At 44.5% G+C, this 24177-nt stretch overlaps 1 protein-coding gene across 3 annotated transcripts in view; it reads left to right on the top strand.

Annotated features, from left to right (window-relative positions):
- C6H1orf21 (chromosome 6 C1orf21 homolog) overlaps positions 1–23766 on the top strand; it is a 461362-nt gene extending 437596 nt beyond the window's left edge. For all 3 annotated transcript variants that reach the window (XM_030206620.1, XM_030206618.1, XM_030206619.1), the window contains exons 5-6: positions 12994–13054; positions 23048–23766. In XM_030206620.1, the coding sequence (XP_030062480.1) occupies positions 12994–13054; positions 23048–23086 (100 nt within the window). In that variant the 3' untranslated portion in view covers positions 23087–23766. The remainder of the gene's footprint in view (positions 1–12993; positions 13055–23047) is intronic.
- The last annotated feature ends 411 nt before the right edge of the window (positions 23767–24177 follow it).

The following is a 24177-nucleotide window of genomic DNA, read 5'->3' as shown; positions in this document are numbered from 1 at the left end:
ATAAAACAGAGAACTTGATGGCAGAAAAAGAGCATATGTCCTATCCAGTTTGCTGATATGGACATATGTGCATACACCATTTCTCAAACACACTGCTTCATATCCCTCTGGAGAGAGGCCAGGTGGAAGTAATTAGGAGATTGAAAGAAGAATGGAGAAGAGCAGAGAGCTGGAAGAGAAGAACTCAAGGAGTTACAGGCTGGGATGGGATGAGCTCAGCTTCCGGACTCTTAGAGACAATAAAGTGTTTGAATTCAAGAAGGCTAAATGATCAAGGTTTTTAGCAGTGTTCCAGCCTATAAAAAGAGAGTTTGTTGGCTCATGGTATGGAATTATGCCGACTGGTATTTAACCCCTTATGAGCCTCATTCTATAAAGGTCATGCTCCTAGATTTAAGCTCTTAAATTTATGAGCATAATTTATTCTTCTAAATTTACGCTCATAAATTTAGGAGAGTAATTTATGCTCCTAAGTGTATGCTAAATCAATGAGTGTAATAGACCGTAAATTAGGAGCATAACTGTAAGAGCATAGATTGTGCTTGTAATTTAGGAGCATAAATTTAGGAGCATTGCCTTTATAGAAAGGCCCTATATGTATGCCTGGGATGCCCTGATGACTTATGCTGTTGAACTGAGTTGTGAATAGAATACTTAGGAAAAGAGAGAAACTTATGTTTCATGCCTTGTCCCTGGAAGTCATGTGCTTTCTACAAAGAGCTAATGAGGGCTAGGGGTGAGTGATAGAGCACACACTATTTTCCAATGCTGCATGCATGCACAAGTGTTACACATGCACAAACTATCAGAAAAGAGTGCACACATTAAGGAAAGTGCACAGTATGTGCACATAGTGAGCATGCTTGATGACGTTGTTTGATATGGAAGAAAAAAAATTTCTGAGTGCCCATCCCTAGTTAGTGCAGTGCTGTCTTGGACACACACGCAAATGACAGTATCCCTGACAACAGTAGACACACATTCAAGCTGTCTCTCAAGCTGACCAGTTAAATGGCACTTAATTGGCTATCCAGTGATACTCAGCGGAGGATAGCCAGCTATCCCACGATATAGCTGGCCATCCCCGATTATTCAGTGCATAACTGGCTATTATACAGTGGTGGAAATAAGTATTTGATCCCTTGCTGATTTTGTAAGTTTGCCCACTGACAAAGACATGAGCAGCCCATAATTGAAGGGTAGGTTATTGGTAACAGTGAGAGATAGCACATCACAAATTAAATCCGGAAAATCACATTGTGGAAAGTATATGAATTTATTTGCATTCTGCAGAGGGAAATAAGTATTTAATCCCTCTGGCAAACAAGACCTAATACTTGGTGGCAAAACCCTTGTTGGCAAGCACAGCGGTCAGACGTCTTCTGTAGTTGATGATGAGGTTTGCACACATGTCAGGAGGAATTTTGGTCCACTCCTCTTTGCAGATCATCTCTAAATCATTAAGAGTTCTGGGCTGTCGCTTGGCAACTCGCAGCTTCAGCTCCCTCCATAAGTTTTCAATGGGATTAAGGTCTGGTGACTGGCTAGGCCACTCCATGACCCTAATGTGCTTCTTCCTGAGCCACTCCTTTGTTGCCTTGGCTGTATGTTTTGGGTCATTGTCGTGCTGGAAGACCCAGCCACGACCCATTTTTAAGGCCCTGGCGGAGGGAAGGAGGTTGTCACTCAGAATTGTACGGTACATGGCCCCATCCATTCTCCCATTGATGCGGTGAAGTAGTCCTGTGCCCTTAGCAGAGAAACACCCCCAAAACATAACATTTCCACCTCCATGCTTGACAGTGGGGACGGTGTTCTTTGGGTCATAGGCAGCATTTCTCTTCCTCCAAACACGGCGAGTTGAGTTCATGCCAAAGAGCTCAATTTTTGTCTCATCTGACCACAGCACCTTCTCCCAATCACTCTCGGCATCATCCAGGTGTTCACTGGCAAACTTCAGACGGGCCGTCACATGTGCCTTCCGGAGCAGGGGGACCTTGCGGGCACTGCAGGATTGCAATCCGTTATGTCGTAATGTGTTACCAATGGTTTTCGTGGTGACAGTGGTCCCAGCTGCCTTGAGATCATTGACAAGTTCCCCCCTTGTAGTTGTAGGCTGATTTCTAACCTTCCTCATGATCAAGGATACCCCACGAGGTGAGATTTTGCGTGGAGCCCCAGATCTTTGTCGATTGACAGTCATTTTGTACTTCTTCCATTTTCTTACTATGGCACCAACAGTTGTCTCCTTCTCGCCCAGCGTCTTACTGATGGTTTTGTAGCCCATTCCAGCCTTGTGCAGGTGTATGATCTTGTCCCTGACATCCTTAGACAGCTCCTTGCTCTTGGCCATTTTGTAGAGGTTAGAGTCTGACTGATTCACTGAGTCTGTGGACAGGTGTCTTTCATACAGGTGACCATTGCCGACAGCTGTCTGTCATGCAGGTAACGAGTTGATTTGGAGCATCTACCTGGTCTGTAGGGGCCAGATCTCTTACTGGTTGGTGGGGGATCAAATACTTATTTCCCTCTGCAGAATGCAAATAAATTCATATACTTTCCACAATGTGATTTTCCGGATTTAATTTGTGATGTGCTATCTCTCACTGTTACCAATAACCTACCCTTCAATTATGGGCTGCTCATGTCTTTGTCAGTGGGCAAACTTACAAAATCAGCAAGGGATCAAATACTTATTTCCACCACTGTATATATGTTCAATAAAAAAGGTAGCATCTTATTTTCTTTTCCATGTTTTATTTTGTTTGATTTCTATTGATAACCTTAAGAGTGGACTAACACAGCTACCACACTCCTCTGCAACTACATTCAAAGCAGTTTACATAATATATACAGGTTACTTATTTGTACCTGGGGCAATGGAGGGTTAAGTGACTTGCCCAGAGTCACAAGGAGCTGCAGTGGGAATCAAACCCAGTTCCCAGGATCAAAGTCCACTGCACTAAACCACTGAGCTACTCCTCCATGCCTGAAGCATCCTGAAATGGAATTGCACCCTGTACAACACATCCCCTTATGCCCCCACCCCAGTCAATGGACAAGGAGCAAATTTTGCACCACCATCTTACTTGCACCCTGTGCAGCCACATAGCCTATTCAGCCCTCATGATGGTCCTGATACATATGCACAAAAAAGAGTGGCATCAACTTGACATCTTCCACATAGAATACCGGCATTTATATGTGGAAGGCAAGCAGCAATTTTGCAACTTCCATGTATAACAGAGGGTAATTTTATGTCAGGCTGTATACTTGTAAAGACCAAGTAGGTGCCATTTTAAGTCTATTTTATAAAGACACATAGGCACAAGGGATTAAGGAGAATTCTCTGAGGACAGACAAGACATATTTTCTTACACTGGACTGTCCCGAGCCAGAAATGCGCCCCATGCAAATGCCCACTGCATCACAGCTAAACAGGGAAGGCAATGGATAGGACAACTTAGGAGCCCTGCACTGCACATAGCTCGCCTTGGCCCTATTCTCATATATGGGTGACATCTAACGGAGCCTAGTACAGATACTACCCAGCATGCTGTTGCTTTAAGAAGCCTTTGGCAGCATCCCACCAAGCATGTGCGAGTGCCTTCCCGCCTGGCATGAGCTTGCAGGGCCAGCAGTCTTTGTTTTTCCTGTGGAGCAGAGAGGTTGTTTCTAGTGAGCTCTCCTCGGTGCATCTCTTTTTATACTTTATTTTTCAAAGTGCCTTCCCTTGCAGTATATATGTTTTTCATGTTCTTTCTATTTTTCCCTTGCCCCTTAGTTAATTTTAGGCTTTTCATCAAGTTTAAGATTTCTTCATTTTTTCGCAGCTCCTGAGGCCCAAGCACCAGTAGGGGAATTTTTCTAAAGAGATTTTTTTTCATCTCTCACAATTGAGCCATTTGATTTTGCATCAGCTGCTTTCCCCTCGATGTCTCAGAAAATTTCCATTGGTTGTAAGCAGTGTTCTAGGTGCAGCAGAGTCATCCCTGGGACACATAAATGAGAACTGATGCCTCCATAGTTGGTGTCTATCGTGCCTAGGCCCTGACCATAAGACCTCTAATTGTGTTCTCTGCTTAAAAATGCAGAAAAAAACTCAGAAGAGCAGAGAGGCCCAGCACAAGATACTCTTTGGTGTTTCTAAGACAGATCCATCAACATCAGCATTGGAGGCATCAGTTCCTATGACTGGAGGAGCTACATCTGACACTGGAGGTGCACCAGCATTGAAGAGGTCTCTCCCTGCCTCAACATCGGGCACTATTGGGCTGGTCAGCATCGGGACACATAAATAAGAACGTGCCTGGATTCAACATCATTCTTGGCAGTACTGAGGGATCACGATGTCAAGTGAAGCGAAGAAGCACTGACATCAGTCCCCTTCGAAAAAGAGTACCAGGAGTCCCGGGTTATTGGCACACCTGATACTTGAGAAGCTTTGGTGCCGTGAGGGCTGCTTCCACTCTGTGGAGTTGTTGGTGATGTACCAGCCTCTTGATCACTGGGATCAGCCTTCTGATTCAGCACCAGCATCTTCTTAGGGTTGTCCTTAAACCAACACCGGCCCCATCTTTACCAATGCCTGCCTCTGAGGAATGGTACTGGGCCATGCTCCAGAGGAGTTGATCTTGGCCCAGCTCAATGCTGAAGCTCTGAGGGCATTGATGCCAATCATGGGTCCACTCTTGCGTTGACACTGCCGCTTAGAAGGGGGCCGGCATTGACCTCAGAAGAGGCAGTGCTCCTCATGAACCCATCTGGAGAGGAAGTTCCCTTGATATCCAGGTCAGGACCTGCCTCTTGGCACTCATGCCTCAAGTCTAGACATCCATCTAGTCGCCCGTGGCAGACACACTCAGCTTTCTCCAGGAGAGTTCTGTGCTGAGTCTGACTCCGACCATTCCTGGGTATATGATGTAGAACCAGAGGAGGTGGCTATTTTGGACACTCTCGATTTTGAGGATCCCCCTAAGGAGGCCGTGACAGTGCCTGTGCACAGCATCCTACAGCAGACACAGATGAAGAATTGGAAGACCCCTCTCTCTGTGCTGCCAGTTCCTAAGAAGGCAGACTCCATGTACAGAGTCCAGAAGGTTTCTGGATTCAAGAAGGCCCAGCTTCCCCACCATTCTATAGTGGTTGAATCCACTCGCAAGAGAGCTAAGAGTTCTAGGACTCATGCCTTGGTGCTCCTGGAGTGGGATTCTTGTACCTTGGAGTGTTTTGGGAGGAAGGTTTTCCAAGCTTCTATGCTTATGACCTACATAGAGGCCTACCAGCTCTACATGAGCATTTACTTGTGGGACATGATGTGCAGTGTGTGTATGAATTCACGGACTCTGCCTGCAGACAAGGCTGCAGAACTTTGTGAGCTAGTAGCCAAGCAGAAGGCATGCCAAAAGCACTGGGCCCAGGCAACTTATGATGCTTTCAATATGGCATCCAGGTTTCCGCATTAGTTATTGGTATGTACAGACTTGCCTGGCTGCATGTGTCAGACCTAGAGCCAAATTTTAATCCTCCTCCAAGGTGATAATATTTTTGGAGACATGGTGGAGGAGGTCGCTAACCTCATCAAGAAGAGAACTGACGCCATGAAAACCCTCTCTCGGCTCACTCCTTTTCCTTCTTCCTCTTCTCCAAGGTATACAGGCAAAAACCAGAGTAGGAGTAGGTACACTCCTCTGGTCCAACCTTCCCAGCAGTCCCAGGGGGCCTGCTCCAGACCTCAGCAGCAGAAGCCTCAGAAGTCCCAGCCGGCACCCTAGTGTCTAAAGCAGGGGTCAAGCTTTGACTGGCTCCAGGAGAGCATAGCCACAGTAAATTTCACTATCTGGACAGCCTACCAGTAGAGGGAGGCTAAATTTTTTCCATCTCGGATGGCCCCACGTAACCTCAGACTGATGGGTTCTCAAAATAGTTCAGTGGGTGGGGGGGGGGGGGTTACATCCTCAGTTTGCATCAGACCCCCCCCCCACCACCACCACCACCACCACCAAAAGCATTCTTCTACAGGCTCACACAGTTGAACCTGTTCCAGTAGGGGAAGAAGGGAGGGGATTCTATTCCAAGTACTTCCTAGTGACCAAAAAATGGTGTGATTTTGACCCATCCTAGACCTAAGGGCCCTGAACAAATATTACTACTACTACTATTTAGCATTTCTATAGCGCTACAAGGCATATGCAGCGCTGCACAAACATAGAAGAAAGACAGTCCCTGCTCAAAGAGCTTACAATCTAATAGACAAAAAATAAATAAAGTAAGCAAATCAAATCAATTAATGTGAACGGGAAGGAAGAGAGGAGAGTAGGTGGAGGCAAGTGGTTACGAGTCAAAAGCAATGTTAAAGAGGTGGGCTTTCAGTCTAGATTTAAAGGTGGCCAAGGATGGGGCAAGACGTAGGGGCTCAGGAAGTTTATTCCAGGCGTAGGGTGCAGCGAGACAGAAGGCGCGAAGTCTGGAGTTGGCAGTAGTGGAGAAGGGAACAGATAAGAAGGATTTATCCATGGAGCGGAGTGCACGGGAAGGGGTGTAGGGAAGGACGAGTGTGGAGAGATACTGGGGAGCAGCAGAGTGAGTACATTTATAGGTTAGTAGAAGAAGTTTGAACAGGATGCGAAAACGGATAGGGAGCCAGTGAAGGGTCTTGAGGAGAGGGGCAGTATGAGTAAAGCGACCCTGGCGGAAGATGAGACGGGCAGCAGAGTTTTGAACCAATTGGAGAGGGGAGAGGTGACTAAGTGGGAGGCCAGCAAGAAGCAGATTGCAGTAGTCTAAACGAGAGGTAACAAGGGTGTGGATGAGGGTTTTGGTAGAGTGCTCGGAAAGAAAGGGGCGGATTTTACGGATGTTGTAAAGAAAGAAACGACAGGTCTTGGCAATCTGCTGGATATGAGCAGAGAAGGAGAGAGAAGAGTCAAAGATGACCCCAAGGTTTCGAGCTGAGGAGACAGGGAGAATGAGAGAGCCATCAACAGAAATAGAAAGCGGGGGGAGCGGGGAGGTGGGTTTGGGGGGGAAAATGAGAAGCTCGGTTTTGGTCATATTTAATTTCAGGTGGCGTTGAGACATCCAGACAGCAATGTCAGACAAGCACGCTGAAACTTTGGTTTGGATGCAAGGTGAGATATCAGGGGTAGAAAGGTAGATTTGGGAGTCATCAGCATAGAGATGGTAGGAAAAGCCATGGGATGAGATTAATGAACCAAGGGAAGAAGTGTAGATAGAAAAGAGGAGGGGACCAAGAACAGAACCCTGAGGTACGCCGACAGGCAGAGGGATAGAAGTAGAAGAGGATCCACCAGAGTGAACACTAAAGGTGCGGAGGGAGAGGTAGGAAGAGAACCAGGAAAGGACAGAGCCCTGGAATCCAAGTGAGGACAGGGTATCGAGAAGTATGCTGTGATCGACAGTGTCAAAAGCAGCGGAAAGATCAAGAAGAATGAGGATGGAATATTGACCTCTGGATTTAGCCAGTAATAGGTCATTGGAGACTTTAGTAAGCGCAGTTTCGGTTGAGTGGAGAGGGCGAAAACCAGATTGTAGTGGGTCAAGAATAGCATGTGAGGAGAGAAAATCAAGGCAGCAGCGGTGAACAGCATGCTTAAGTAATTTGGAGAGAAAAGGAAGGAGGGAGATGGGTCGGTAATTAGAGGGACAAGTAGGGTCGAGTGAAGGCTTCTTAAGGAGAGGTGTGACCACAGCATGTTTAAAGGCAGCAGGGACAGTCAAATAAAAGTTCAAGATGATTTCCCTGGGCACCCTACTTCTCATGATCAGGCAAACGATTGGCTATGTATGCTCTCTGGACTTGAAGAATGTGTGCAGCGACATACAGATACTTCCCAGTCACAAAAGGTATTTCAGATTCCGGTTGGGGAAACGCCATTACTAGTATTGTGTTCTGCCATTTGGCCTCACATCCACTCCCAGAGTCTTCACAAGCCATTGTCACAGCATTGCGATGCAGGTAGGCTAGGAGTTCATGTGTTTCCCTACCTGGACGATTGGCTGGTGAAGAGCACTTCTTGGCAGGGTGCTTAAGAATCATTGCAGAGAACTATTCAGATATTGGAGTTACTAGGGTTCATTATCAACTATCCAAAGTCCCATCTTCTGGTACAGCAAGGTTCAGGCCTACCTACCTCAGGGGTGGGCGAATGCTTTAATTTGCATTGCCACTCAAGTCCAGCACAGCCAGCAGGTCACATCTTGGCAGATGTTGAGGTTGTTAAGCACATGACCTCTACAGTACATGTCACACCCATGGCACTCCTCCATTTGAGAGCCAGCCTTTGCTTCCCAGTGGTGTCAAGCCACTGGGAAGCTGGCAGATGTCATCTCAGTCACACTGGAATTGGCTCAGTCGGTTTTCTGGTGGACAATTCGTTCCATTTTGACACAGGAACTCCCATTCCAAATTCCACCTCCCTGGCAGGTTTTGATGACAGATACACCCAACCTGGACTGGGGAACTATGTACAAGGGCTTCACACTCAAGGGCATGGTCTGCTCAGGAGATTAAGCTTCACATCAATCTCCTGGAGCTATGGGCGATCTGGAACACGCTTAAGGCTGATGAACCAAATTGTTCTAATCCAGACAGACAATCAGGTTGTCATGTACTATGTCAACAAGCAGGGGTACAGGCTCCTACCCCTTGTGTCAGGAAGCAGTCATGATGTGGCAGTGGGCAACCAGCCACAGTATGGGGAGAGAACAGTCTGACGAACAAACTGAGCAGGGTGATGCAACCACACAAGTGTCTCTCAACATGGACATTGCCCGCAAGGTCTTCCTCACACACAACCAGTTTCTCACGCGAAGACCTACCTACAGTTCTTGTACCTTTACCTCTCCCTCTCCCTCTTTCTGTCTCATGATTCTTTTTTCAAACACCCTCTGCCTTTTTGTGTCACACTCACATTCAAATACACACACATGCAGAGACATCCAGAATTTCTCTCTCTCATGTAAAAAAAAAAATCAAACCTCTTTTCTCTCACAAAAAAAGTCATATTCACATCTTACATACACAAACAGAGCTTCCTGATTTCTCAGATTCGTAAACACATTTTGGAAATCTATGCTGAATGTAGAGAGTGTCTTTGGAAATTTTGTGTGCTCCATGGCATCCACCTTTCCAGTCTCGTAAATAGAATCCCTTCATGCATACCTTTCACAACAGTAGAGAGTGTTCTTTCAGTAGGAGAAATCTTTCACTGGAAATAACATTTTGATGGTTTGTGGGCACTTTGCTCCTGTCATTAGGTGCCATTAGCTCTGCAGTGAGGAGAGATCTTCAAAGCCAGCCTGTCTACACTGAGGTGCAAGATTGGGAAAAAAAAAAGCCTCCACTCTCATTTTATGAAATTTTGTGCTTTGGCCACACAGCTCCAAGACTATGTTCTTGCTCAGATAACTTTACTTTCTCACACAGCGGGACTCCCTTTTACTGAAAGCAGTAAAATTATAATTTAAATACTGTATTGGAGTAAATTCTATGAGTAAATTTTCTTTCCCATTTCACAACCTACATATGCTGTTTTACTTAGACTGAATTTTGTACATTTGAACCACAGTAGCAGATGAGTCAGGGAGCATATTAGAAGTTGTTTCTATACTCCTTTGAGTGTGTTTAATTTTATACTGAAATTCCAGTTATGATTTCCCAGTATAATTTATTAAATCAGGGTTCCCAGTCTATCTAGTTCAAGGAGGTGGAGAAGTTCTGTTGGGGCTGTGCATAAAATTACGCAGTGTTTCCTGACAGCAGATTTTACTATGAAAGTATTGACAAACATGATTGTGTGGAGCACACAAGTGGCATCATCATCCAACAACTCCAGTCCTTGGTCCAGCTCTTTTTAACATCCTTTGTGAGTGTTATTTCAGAAGGGTTGTCTGGCAAGGTTTGCCTCTTTGTGGATGATACCAAACTCTGTAATAGGGTAGATACCCCTGATTGAGGGGGTGGATAGCATGAGGGGGGATCTAGCAAAGCTTGAAGAATGGCCCAGATATCGGCAGCTAAGATTTAATGCTAAAAAATGCAGGATCATGCATTTGGGCTACAAAAACCTGAGAGAGAGGTACAGTATAGGAGGTGAAGTACTTCTGTGCATGAAAGATGAACAGGACTGAGAGGTAATTGTATCTGATGATCTTAATTAAGTGGCCAAACAGACAAGGTGATAGCAAAAGCCAGAAAGATGCTTGGATGTATAGGGAGAGTGTGACAAAGCAGTGGGTTTTTTAAGCCTGTAAAACTGCCTTAATTAATTCTTGAAGTGTATTTCTCTAGTTTGGCCAGCAGATGGTGCCTGTTTATGTTTAAAGCTGTTACAGAGAAAAAGACCTGCAGTGATGTGGCCAGCTATTTTTGAAATGTGTTGTTGTGGGCTCTGATTGGCCCAGGAGCTCAATTTCCTCTAGAATATACTGGCTTTTGCTCCAGTCTTAGTCAGAAAGAAAAGAGAGAGGGATGTCTTTGCTGAGGCCCTGTAAATAGTTATATTGATAACTTGTGAGCAGCTATATGTTCTGATCTTCCCAGGTACTATTTAGATAGTATATAAATGTTTAGATAGTGTTATAATTGATCCATATTTCAGTTACCTGTTATTGTTTTGCTGATTGCACCTTTTCTGTTCATTGTTCTAATTTTTCAGACAATAAACATTTTCAGTTTAGTGCCCCTGCTTGTCTGGACTGATTAAGAATCCTGGTGGTTTGTGTATTGGGTCTGCGATTGCTTTCTAGGAACTGTGGGGGCACTGGGAGCGTGGCCTCCAGTTACCTAGAAATCACTGGGGATAATTTGAGAGCGGGAGACTCGCCCAGAGGCGGTTGAGATCCAGTCGGTGGGAGGAGGGTGCTAATGTAGAGCACAAGCAGCAGGTGCAGGCGGACCTGAGCTGTGCTGGGGATAGACCCTCTGAGTGGCCATGGGGTAGCTCCAGGTGGGTGGCTAGGTGTTTTGTGACAGAGAGGAATGGCCAGTAGGAAAAAGGAGGTGATAGTCTCTGAAGAGACCTCTATACAGTTCTGGAATACCTTCAAAAGGATATCCACAGGATGCAATCAGTTCAAAAGGTGGCTACTAAAATGTTCAGTTGTCTCCATTATAAAGCATATGGGGGAAAAGTCATACCTCAGTGTGGGAGGGGGGGGGGGGGTCGAAAGTAGAGGGGACCAGGGCTAAATCTGTGGGGGGCCCATGCCCCAGTGGCCCCACCTAGCTATGCTCCTGGGTAATAGCGACCTATTTGCTGTCCCGCGACAGCTTAGTCCTTCACATAACCACATTTGTGGAGGTAATGAGGACAGATAAAATGTTTTATATTCAAACCTGCTGCAAACTCTGAGCATGCTTAGCTGAAGACGGGGGCAGATTTTGCAAGTTTTTGCTCTTACGTTTCTGTACACAAGGCTGCTTTTGTGTGGGTATGTCCGCACTTGATGTTTCCCTGCCAGGAGGGTAGATTGTTACATTCTTAAAGGCAATATTTATGCATTTAACTTTGCAGTTAACCAAATAAGGGGTGTAGTAATCAATGTAATATGATCACTATACAACTTTGTATTTGTTATCCACCGACTGGGCAAACGCCTTTGACGGTACTATGTAAGCCACATTGAGCCTGCAAATAGGTGGGAAAATGTGGGGTACAAATGCAACAAATAAAATAAAAAAAAAATGTAGGCTACCATTAAGATGGATTATTTTACCACTAATGTGCAATGAGACCTAGTTACTAGTAAGTGGGGTTAACATTAAAATAACACATCTTAATGGTTGCCCACATTGACAACTTCCCCCCTAAGCTATTAGGGCTGAAAATTTGGATGTCCAGCCAAAGATTTGGGGCATAGAGGGAGGACTCAGAGGTATTCTGAGGACACAGCTTACACTTAACCAGATAAAAATATCGGTCAGGTGCTGTCTGGTTAAATGTATCTATTTAGGTTCAATAGTTTTTATTGATGACATTCCAAATAAACACATTCCATAATGAAAAAAAAACAGAGATGCCAATATCGAACCATACAAAACCAAAATATAACCATATAAACAGTCATTATTATTATTATTAACATTTGTATAGCGCTAGAAGACGCACGCAGCGCTGAACACCTGACACAGAGAGACAGTCCCTGCTCGATAGTGCTTACAATCTAAAAATCAAGCTTTTAACATTTATCTCCCCCCACCCTTACCCCTATGGTAACATATCACAATTATTAAATAATAAAACATTAATAACATTCCAAAAAAAACTTTAAAAATATGTAAACCTTATAATAATATCCACCAAAGGGGTACGCTCTTCTCCCCTCCGGCTGCATTGCAAGGACTTCATTAAAAAATATGGGGGGGGGGACGTTCTGTCGTGTGCAGTACGGAACATCTCCCCCACAAAAGCATTCAACCCCTGCTCAAAATTTATTCAAAATCAAACTTCTGGCCCTGTGCGGGAGAGACTGAATATATGCATCCGATATGGCCAAGAACATCGTTCTCCTTTTACGGGAACATTGAGCTTGTCTCTGTTCCAACAGCATTAATGCATGCAACCAATTCCCCCAGGCCAATAGGAAGGTGCTAAATTTATCTATTTAAACTGGGCTGCATGAATAGCTGCAGTGTATGTGTTTAAGTTTACAACCTCATATTGGTCCTATTTAAACATATAATGGAGCTGAAATTACAGCATAATGGTAAGCAGGTAAGTCCTCCACTTATCTTTATCTGAACATCATGCAGCTAAATATCAACGTTTTAAAATTTACAATGAAGGTACCTCTGCCCCCACCAAAAAATTCAGCCGGGCATCCCATCACCATAGGAGTTCACTACTGGGCTTTAGTTCCAGGAAAAGGCATTTCTTACATGTTCTTGAGTTTATAGAAACAGGTAACACCTGCTATGCTGAACTTTTCAAATGGTGCCCTAAAAATGTATTTATTTTTTATGTTTTTCAGCATTCACATCTCGGACAGCCAACAGGAATTCTTCAGAATGCTGGATGAGAAAATTGAAAAGGTAGCTCATGAAAGTAATGCTGATGAATTAGGTCTGGACTTTGTGTATTACCTGGCCTCTCTGTGTTTTTCGGTTGGACTTGGGTTGTTTAATGTGTATCAGTTTGTACCCCTTTTGTGATAGCTAGGCAGTGTGCCATCTTTTACCCTTGCAGGCCAGTTTCTTGTGTGACATCCATGCTGTCTGCCCTGTACAAGATCAAATCCAAACCATTTATTTATTTTATTTATTTATTAGGATTTATTTACCACCTTTTTGAAGGAATTCACTCAAGGCGGTGTACAGTAAGAATAGATCAAACAAGAGCAATCATATTTATGAAGAGACAATACAGCATTAATTTGCTTCAAGGAAGCCAGAGCTGTGGCAGGAGACGAACAGATGACATGGGGGCAACCTCTGGAAATGAGAGGAAGAAAAATGTAAAAGCTTTTATTATTAAGCCAAGCCAAGTAGCCAAGCAGTATGGTTTTGTAAGAGGCCACATCACCAGATTAGAATCATATCGTATTCCAAGCTCTTAAATAAACAATCACATTAAAAAAATAAATAAAAACAACAGAAAACAAATGTCAAACAGGAGCGCTCACACAGAAACAACAGAGCCCCAAAACAAAAGAATGAGCCACAGTAGCGGATTTCATCATTTAATCAGTCAACTAGTTTAGTTTGTACAATTTACTAAACCACCTTTTGGTATGGATGTCAAGGCAGTGTAACATTATAAAACTCTTAAATATGAAAAGGGCAGGAACAGTCATAACGGGGAGAGTATGAAGAATAAAAGATGTTTAAACTGATTATTAATCTAAGCATCACTAGATAAGTAAAATATATCTAAGAATCAGTCCAGACACCCCTTTTTATGGTGCTCTGTTTTCCCCTGATTTTGATTTCTCAGCCCCTTCCCCCAGATGTCAAGATCCCTCACTAGCTAGAAGGGCTGGTGGGAAGGCTACTTTGAGACTAGCTCTCAGCACAGCTCCATGAGCTGACAGCGCTTCCAACTGTAGCACCAGCTGTCTTCTCTTCCCACAATTGGCTTGATCCAGTGGACAGGAGACTAAAGTTTGACTCTGCTGTGTCCTGATGTCCTCTCCATACACACTCTTGATGAGGTGTTGAAATGTATTGTTGTGTCTGGGTTACTGCTGAGGTACATTGGTTGCATCTGGTTAAATTTTGCATGCACCTAGCAGGCCATTAGTCCTATTCTAGGTCTGCTGGGTGACCATGTTACATTTTGACGCTGAAGGATGAAATATGAGAATGACTGTTCCCAGGGCTGCCTAGAGACTAAGCTGGGCCCGCCCCCCATCCCTGGATCGCCGCTGCTGTCCCCACCCCCACCCCCACTGGAACTGCAAATACCTTGGCTGGCGGGAATCCTGAGGCCCTTCCAGCAGAATAGATCTTTCTCCAGTGCTGCTCTTTCCTCTGCCACATTTCCTTCCCCTGCTGCTGCTTCTCTCTTACATCACACATGCTCGGTTTCAAATCCGAGCATGCGCAGCCTAAGGGCTCAGCAGCTGCTTGGCAGGCAATGCAAGGGGGGCCTGGCGCCAGAGTTTTCTCTCTCCTGCTCCTGTCAGGACTCAATCACCTTGGTCCCATCAGGAGCAGGAGAGAGAGATCGATCCTGGCGCCGGGCCCCCTTGAAGGCCCGAGCCCAGGGAATTTTGCCCCCCCCCCCCCCCTCCCGGCGGCCCTGACTGTTCCTTACATTGGTGCACAGATTGGTCTGCTCCAATGGAGATTAGAATAGTTTAAATTGCTGTTCATATCCCCATAAGGACCCGCTTTAGCTGGGTTGTTCCAGTTAACGGTAGCACACCTCTTATTCTGATGTGGTTTTTATTGGATTGCTGTCACAGCAGTATGAGTATTGAGAATGGAGATGGGGGCTTGGTTATTTTATGTTGGTATCCTTTGTGTGGGTTAATTGATGAATGCCATTTCTACTGGGAGTCTCACTAGTATAAGAACTTGCTGTTGGGTAATATATTAGTACTGTCTGATTTTGTTTTGTGCTGAAGGCTTAGATTTTTACCAAGACCAATACTGTCATGTTGCAAAACCTCTGTTGACCTATGAGGTTGGTTTCCATTTTTACTATATCTGTTGTCATCACTGTCTTTGAGGGTAAATAGAGAGAGTTGTGAACGGGGGGGGGGGGGGGGGGGGGGGGGGGAGGGGGGTGGTGAGAGGGCTGGGGGAGTGTAAGCCCACCACACCCATTTCAATCTTTTAACAAACTGTTAGGAGTCAGTTGGGCACTAGAACATTCTGTGAGTGTCAGACTTTCCTGTCCCTCATCTCATTCACAGTTTACCACCAGCTTTGCAGAGTGGTGCGGCTCAACGGTTTTAAAACTCCAGGCAGATTCCTTTTGGCAAGAATGTCAAACCTTTCATTTCCGCTGCGAAGAGAACGCTTTCTGGCAGGCCTTTTTCCTGCAGTTTAGTGCTTATACTGCTGAATAAAGTTATGTATGAGGGGAGGAGGATCACACACATGTACATTTGTGTCTGTGTACATGCTTATGTGTGTGCAAACAAGCTTTGCTCTTTCTGGAACTGTGCAGGCAAAAGGACTCATTAGGCTGTCGTGGCTTCGGTCTGCTGATTCATGTCCTGGATACTGACAAACCAGCAGCACTGATTTCTTACCATAGACGTTGAGGCTGAGCAGCAAATTGACTTGTCTCTTGCATGACAGGAATAAGGTCAGGGCAGGAATGCAGCAGTGCGGATGAGACATCTTTTTAGATAATTTAGTTATGTTGCAAACAGAACCATAGCTTACCATTTTTCTTCCTAATTATTTTATTTCTAAGGTGCCTCTTGGCTACACCCACTATTCTGGATCTTAGTAAATTGGGCACCATTGGGCTGGCCCTTACTCAGAAAGGCACATTAAGCTCACCCTGACACATGCACATGAAAAGTACAGTTAGAACACAAGCAGATGACAAGCAGAGTTAGGAAAACTTAACATGGACAGGTTTTGCTCCCCAAAAATATATCAAATGCTTTAGCCTTACGCTTACAGCTCTTAAGATGGGGAATTTTCAGAGGCATAACTGAACTGACTAAGATTCGCCTCTCTCAAATGTGTGTGTTACAGAGGTTGTTTCTTTATAATTTATTATACTGCCCTTCCGCCCTTCATGGTGTATCAAAGTGGATTACAGTCAGTACATATGTGAAAAGGAAAAAATTGTCACATTCATTGGGGCTGATGCAGAAAGGTTCACTGTAGGGGCCGGCTGAGCAAGCAAAATTAATTCCGCTGGCACGCTATATGCAGTGAGCATGCAAATTAACATGGCAGTGATTCACAGCTCAAGGCAAAAATATCATTCTTCCTGTCAATGCATGAGCGGTGATTGGCTCACACATTGACAGGAAGGGTGACATAAAAAAAGAAAAAAACCCCGCCCCCCCCCCCCCCTCCAATCGAGCCTGCTGCTAACCCCTAGTTCCCCAACATTAAAACACAAAAGAACCTGGCCCTGACTGCTCATCCCAGCTGTTTAAAAAAATTCCCAGGTGTTTCGTGGCAACCAACCCTCCCTCCCCACTCCCAGTTTAAAAAAAAGCCCTAGTTTCTAGTGGCACACCCTCCCATCCCACCCGATTCAACTTGAATTTAAAAAAAAAATCAACAACAAATCTTCTGGTGTTTATTGCCATCCTGTAAGACTGTGCCCCCCTCCCCCGAGGCAGGAGCAATGTCAACTTGCACCTGCCTTTGGCATTGTCATCTTCAAAATGGTGGAGCCTTGCCCAGCGCAGTGGATCCCGGGCAAGTGGGGAAACAGGAAGTAACATCAGCAAGGATAGGATGCACAGAGGGAAACCTGCAGGGCTGGTTCTGGCAGCTGATGTGAATCACTGCTGTGCTGGTGACCTCTAGAGTACAGTACAAGTTCTAAGGTAGACTGGGGAGGGGAATGGGGGTCCGGAGAGAGGGGGAGATTTCAGATCCAAGAGCACAGGAGAGAGAGATGCAGGTCAATGGGAGTGAAGGAGAAAAAGAAATGATGACCCCAAAGAAAGGGGAAGGAGAGAACAGAGAGGGAGATGTTGAGCCTAGGAGCAAAGGAAAGAGAGATGTTAGATCCGTGGGTAGAGGAGAGAGATGGAGAGATGTTAGACCCAGTGGTGGAGGAGTAGGGGAGAGAGAGGGAGGGGTAGACAAAGGGGCAAAGGGGGGAGAGATGCTGGACAGTGGGAGGCAGGGAAGAGATGGTAGACCACAGGGAGAGCCAGGGAGGGAAGAGAGAAAGAGATGGTGGACCATGAGGGGGAGGGAAGGACAGCAGGAAAGCGATAGAGATGCTGGACCATGGGGGAGAGGGAAGGAGGGGGAAGACTGATAGGACAAAGAGATACTGGAGGTGGAAAGGATGGGGAGGGGGAGGAAGTAGAGGAAAGAAGAGCAAATACTGGGATACAAGGATGGAGGGAGAGAGAAGGAAGGGAGATGCTTGAAATGGTGGAACTATATGGGAGAGGCCATGTGGGGAAGGGGTGGTCAATGAGATGAGTGAGAGGAGGATAGTGAGAACAGAGATAAGAAATATAGTAATGGAGAGTAGATGATAGATGGGAATAGGAGGCTGGGGAAGGAGCAAGGCTGGAATTGGGAGAAGTTGATATGTAAAAAAAAAAAAAAGAAATGAAGGATGAGAAAGAAGGTGAAATTTGAGTGGACAGAAGGCAGCAGATTGCCTTGAGCCGCCTGTGCTATGTACTACATTGTTTCAAGGCATGCTAATGAACTAAATAGGCACTAACGAATTTACATCCCTAGTACATAGGAAGGGAAGGACACGCAGGTGCGCATGTTGGGCGCAGTGCTAGAACTGGCCAGAGCCAGGTACCAGAAGCAAGCAGGTTGTGTGTCTATTCTGTAATGGCGATTACGTGCATAATCTCTGTTTCTAGAACACTAGTAGAAATGCGTAGCAACGCACCTACGGTGTGTCCAATGCCAGGTCTTAGCATGTAACTGACAATATTCTGTAAATTTGGGCCCCACCATGCTCCTCCCCAGTGAACACCCCCTTGCATTTATGTGCTAATACACTTAGGCGCATATTTGATGGAATACCACTGAGCACACGGCTTGTTTGTTTACTTAATAAGTACATAAGTAATGCCACACTGGGAAAAGACCAAGGGTCCATCGAGCCCAGCATCCTGTCCACCACAGCAGCCAATCCAGGCCAAGGGCACCTGGCAAGCTTATGCACCTAAGTGTACATTTGCCCACCTAAGTGCTGGTATTCTGTAAATTTAAGGGCACATTTGGTGCCCTGTTACAGAAGGGGGGTTGTGCTTATTTTATACAGTGAACGAATGCACTTATGTTCCACTTGAGGAGTGTAGGAGCGACCTAATGGTCAGTGTAGGGGGCTTTGATACTGGAGAACTAGGTTCATGTCCCACTACAGCTCCTTGTGACTCTAGTCAAGTCACTTAACTCTCCATTGCCCCAGGTACAAATAAGTACCTGTATATAATATTTAAACCTCTTTGAGTGTAACCACTGAAATACGGTATATCAAGTCCCATCCTGTTATCCTTTCCTTTATAAAAATTTTCTCCCTAGAAACTCCCACAGTTCGGTGTAACTGTTATGCCTAAGTTTCTGAGGGGACGTTTGTGTTTTATAACATATGCAGTTATTTTGTAACTCCATCCCAGCTCTGCACAAATTCTGCCCCCAGGAACGCTTACATATATACCACATAAAAGTGTGTGATATGTTTCGGCAGCACTTAATTAAGGCTTATATAATTATCCCCATAAGGAGTGGAAGAGTAGCTTAATAGTTAGTTCGGTGGTCTGAGAACCAAAGAAACTGGGTCGATTCCCACTGCAGCTTCTTGTGACTCTGGTCAAGTCACTTAACCCTCCATTGCTCTGGGTACAAAATAAGCACCTGTATATAATATGTAAACTGCCAATATAAAATGTACAATATTATATGCTAGTGCTAGCTCCACTCAGAGAACATTTGACTTATGAGAGCCAGGTAAATGTAGAATCTTTTCAACCAATTTTTGAGTCTCTCCAAGTCTATGTTGGTTTGTCATCAAAATCTGTAATTGGAGAATTAGCTAGTCACACTGACCCATTCCTAATTTGTATCCTCTGATTTTGTCCGATCTCCTGTCTCGACTGAGAGGTAAATGTAGAAGATAGAATGGATGCTACAGTGGTCAACATACAAACCTTCCTGGCTTTTAAAACAAGCCAGAGTTGAATTGGCAGCTTCCTTGGAAGTGGTGGTTAATGCTTCATTGTGGGCGGGTTGCTTTCAAAATGGTCTTTAAAAAGCCATAGCTACATCACTTATTAAAAATAAGAATTCCCTGGATCAAGAAAAGATACAATGCAAACTGTAAGCCAGTATCTTATAATCCATTTTTATCAGAGATAATTGATAAAAGCAGGGGTTTCCCAACTCTCTGGAGGTAAATGAAATCTTAGATCTTTCACAGTTCGGCTTCCTTAAGAATCACAATGCAGAAATCACATTACTGCTGTCCTTGGATTTTTTTATATATGGAATTGAAAAGGGGTGTCGAGTCTACCAGAAGAACCTCACCGTAGCTTTTCATGAAATTATGAAATCACACATTCAGTATAGCTGATTTTCTGTTGATATTTGAGGAAAGCAGTTTGCAGCTTTCTTGGAGGGATTGTTCACAGCAAGTGATAGTGGCTGTTTTTACTCTGCATTCCACAAACCCCTGTCAGGGATGGTTTTCCCTCATCCTGTTTCATGAGTATACGCTACCACTAGCAAAGTATTCAGAATGTTAAAAATCAGCTTTTTAATGTATGTCTAAGATCAGCTGTGTACCTGTGGTAAAGAAACAGATCAGACTGTAATAAGATTAAATGATTACTCGACTCAAGCATTTGCGTGGAAAAGAACTAGCAAGTTGAAACGAAACATCTCTAAATAGAAAGAGTTATGAGTGTAGACAGCCTCACTAACATTATCTCAGCCTTCCACCAAGTGGCATGGTGGGTTATTAGTTTAAGGACTGTATTCATATATTTTAGAAATTTTAGTGGAATCAGATTTAATCTGTAATTAAATCTTTTCAGTACTGTTTGAGTTTAATTAAATAACTTAACCCAGTTTTAGAGACGCAATGTTGTGCATTCAGTTGTTTTATCAAAGATCGATTAGTATAACAGTGTATATCCAGGTTGCACAGGAAAAAATTTACACAGATTTCAAATTATTCAGAATGTCTTTAGGAGGAGCAGTAACAAGACTGACCTATAGAGAATATATTATTACACCATCATTCTAGAGTTTACAATGGTTATCAGTGTTTTATAAAATGTAGTTTCAGATTCTGACCTGGCTGTTTATTGTGTGATCATTTTAAATAACTATTATATCCTGCTGTATTATGTAATTCTCTTGTAACTTTGTTAGCCACATTGAGCCCGCACAAGCTGGGAAAATGTGGGATACAAGTGTACCAAATAAATAAATAAAACACCTTGAGGGGCATTTTCGAATGGGGACGACCATCTCTAAGGGCGCCCATCTGTAAGGACAGCGCCGTGAAGGGGCGGCCCCGACCGTATTATCGAAACAAGATGGGCGTCCATCTTTCGTTTCGATAATATGGTCAGGGACGCCCAAATCTCAGCATTTAGGTCGACCTTAGAGATGGTCAACCTAAATGTTGAGATCGCCGATCTTAGAGATGGGCGACCTCAGTTTTCACCGATAATGGAAACCGAGGATGCCCATCTCAAAAACGACCAAATCCAAGGCATTTGGTCATGGGAGGAGCCAGAATTCGTAGGGCACTGGTCCCCCTGACATGCCAGGACACCAACCGGGCACCCTTGGTGGCACTGCAGTGGACTTCACAAATTGCTCCCAAGTCCATAGCTCCCTTCCCTTGTGTGCTGAGCCCCCCAAAACCCACTCCCCACAACTGTACACCACTACCATAGCCCTTATGGGTGAAGGGGGGCACCTACATGTGAGTACAGTGGGTTTTGGGGGGGGTTTGGAGGGCTAAACATTTACCACCACAAGTGTAAGAAGTGGGGGGGGGGGGGGGGATGGGCCTGGGTCCACCTGCCTGAAGTACACTACACTCACTAAAAACTGCTCCAGGGACCTGCATACTGCTGTGATGGAGCTGGGTATGACATCTGAGGCTGGCATAGAGGCTGGCAAAAAATGTTTACATTTTTTTTTTTTTGGGTGGGAAGGGGTTGGTGACCACTGGGGGAGTAAGGGGAGGTCATCCCCGAATCCCTCCGGTGGTCATCTGGTTAGTTCAGGCACGTTTTCGAGGCTTGATCGTGAAAAAAAATGGACCAAGTAAAGTCGGCCAAATGCTCGACAGGGATGCCCTTCTTTTTTCCATTATCGGCCGAGGACGCCCATCTCTTAATCACGCCCCAGTCCTGCCTTCGGTAAGGTGCCGACACACCCCCGTGAACTTTGGTCGTCCCCATGACGGAAAGCAGTTGAGGACGCCCAAAATCGGCTTTCGATTATGCCAGTTTGGGCGACCCTGAGAGAAGGACGCCCATCTCCCGATTTGTGTCGGAAGATGGGCGCCCTTCTCTTTCGAAAATTCACCTGCTTGTGGTCCAAAAAAATTTCTTAGATCCGCCAAGAACTACTTCTTAAAACCCTTCCCCCTCCTAAAAAAATAAAGTTAAAGCTATTCACTTTGAGTGTATTTATGAAGAATAAATAAATAATCTGCGTTGGGTGATTTCCTGTGAGCACACTAACGCATTATACAGTAAGTATGTTTTATTTTCTGATGAAGCCCGAGTAATGTTTATAATGTTAACCTGCAGTGGCTTGGCTGCCTTTGATTGTGTGGAAGAGGTGATCTGCATCTCTCTTTATCCCATCACTGATGGAACTGATCCTTTTCTACTTGTGAGCTTATTTCAGTGCTCTTTGTAGCTGTTTAAACTGTAGAGGGATATGATTAATGTCTTTTTAACTGTAGCAGTCAGATGTTTGAATTCCACCCACTGGGCAGCAGTAGAAGTTGGACTGTGTACTTCAGCATCTGATGTGTCCAAGAAGCAGCACAGCTAAAGAGATGGAAAAACAATGGGGGTCAATATTCAGCCGTTGTTCGCCGCTGGCGGCGTTATTACCGAGTATTCAAAACTGGGACCTATGCGGGCATCAGCTTTGAACACCCGGTTATTTTAAGCTGGCTAACACATAACTGCTTAAGTCGACATTCATCACTGAGGGGTCCTTTTACTACTGTGCTGAAAAATGGGCTGCGCTAGTGTAGGCGTGTATCCATTTTTCAGCGTGCCTGTAAAAAAGGCCCTTTAAAAAATTTTTTTGCATTAAATGGACATGCGGCAAAATAAAAATTGGCACGCATTAATTTGGGGGTCTGAGACTTTACCTCCACCCATTGACTTAGCGGTGAGGTCTCACGCGGTAACCATGCGGTAATCATCTACGCATGTAGAATGATGATTACTGTCCGGTTTCCGTCATGCGCAGGAAAATAAAAATTACTTTCCGGCACACGTAATGAACGTTCATAAAAAATGAAATAAACACCCGGGCCACGTGGTAGCTGGGCGGTAACTCCAAATTGAAGTGCATTGGGCATGCGTAGGCACCTACATGGCTTAGTAAAAGGGCCCCATAAGCAGTCATGAGTTACCACATAAAGATAAGACAAACATTTACACGCTAACCCAGGCTGCTAAGTGCTGATTCCACCCCTAAGATAGCCAGCTTCGTTTTTGGCACTAACTGAGATATTCAGCGGCACTTAACCGGTTACGTGCCACTGTATATTAGAGGCTAGCCCCAACCAAGCGATTAACTGGTCAGCGGGCTAAATCGTCTTGATATCAGGCAGAATATGCCTAGAATTTGATGCAGTAGGCACTGTGTGATGGTTTGATTCTGTATTCTTATTTTTGGCTCTTTTTTCAGGGTCGTGATTACTGTTCAGAGGAAGAAGATATTACATAGTGCTACCGATTCTACAAGATATTACTGTGTAAATAAAATGACAACCCGGTGAAGAGCTTTTGGAGATATTCAGCTACTAGACAGTACTTAATAAAGGGGGACCATTTCCATTTTATGTACTACATCACCCTCCTGTGTTTCTTACTGAGCTGGCAGAAGCGTTGCTAACGATCTTTCTGGACCTGTGCACTACGACTGTGTCAACGTTGTTGCTACGTTTCACTACTACTTTGTCCGGATATGCAGCCAATGCTTAACTCTCATTTGCGGGGCACTACTGATTTTACTAAGGCTGGTAACTTCTTTTCTATTTAATACAATAGCATTACTAAGGATCCAGACCTTCCTCCATAGGACTTCCTGACTTCTGTGATACCTGGTAAAGCTGTTGGTCAGAAGACAGGACTCCACCTCTTACTGGCTTCTTCGGGCCTTGGCAGTGGGATGTGTTTTGTAGCGGGACATGTTTTGGATTGTACTCTAGCAAGGTGTGGATGGTTTGTTGTTGGCATGCTGCCACACCAGTGCAGCACGGGAACATAGCTGTTGAAATTTGTTTAAAGAAAAAGTTTACTCTAAGTCTTACTCAAGAACTGAGCTTGCAGTATTCACTTTGCTAAACGCAAATGGAAATGTGATCACAATCATTTTGAATCCTTTTTTCTAAAAAAAATAAAAATAAAAATAAAATATTATCGTTTTTATGTATCGTCTTTTGCCATTGGAAGGGCATGGGGAGAAACATGTAATGTTGGCATGGTTATAGATGGTAACAACTCATCTCTGAAGCACCAGAGCAAGGTTGCGCAATGGTCTGATTGGGTTGGGAAGGATTATTTGCTCTAATTTACAGAGGATATGACTGCCTCAAAGGTAGCGATGTCAACAGTATTGTGTGTTGTCTTAAATCAAATGTTATCAACAGAAAATCTTTTGTATTTATTTTTTTTTTCAGTGAGTTGGGTAATTTGAATATATTCACAGAAAGACATTACCCAATGATAGACTCTTTAGAAAGCACCTCACCGCTCAACACCCATTGACTCTACTTGCAGTTTCTCTACCTGGGTCTGTGACGCATTCAGATAGGG

The sequence above is a fragment of the Microcaecilia unicolor genome, chromosome 6, assembly GCF_901765095.1.
Source record: "Microcaecilia unicolor chromosome 6, aMicUni1.1, whole genome shotgun sequence".
NCBI lineage: Eukaryota > Metazoa > Chordata > Amphibia > Gymnophiona > Siphonopidae > Microcaecilia > Microcaecilia unicolor.
This window is presented reverse-complemented; position numbering and strand designations above follow the sequence as displayed.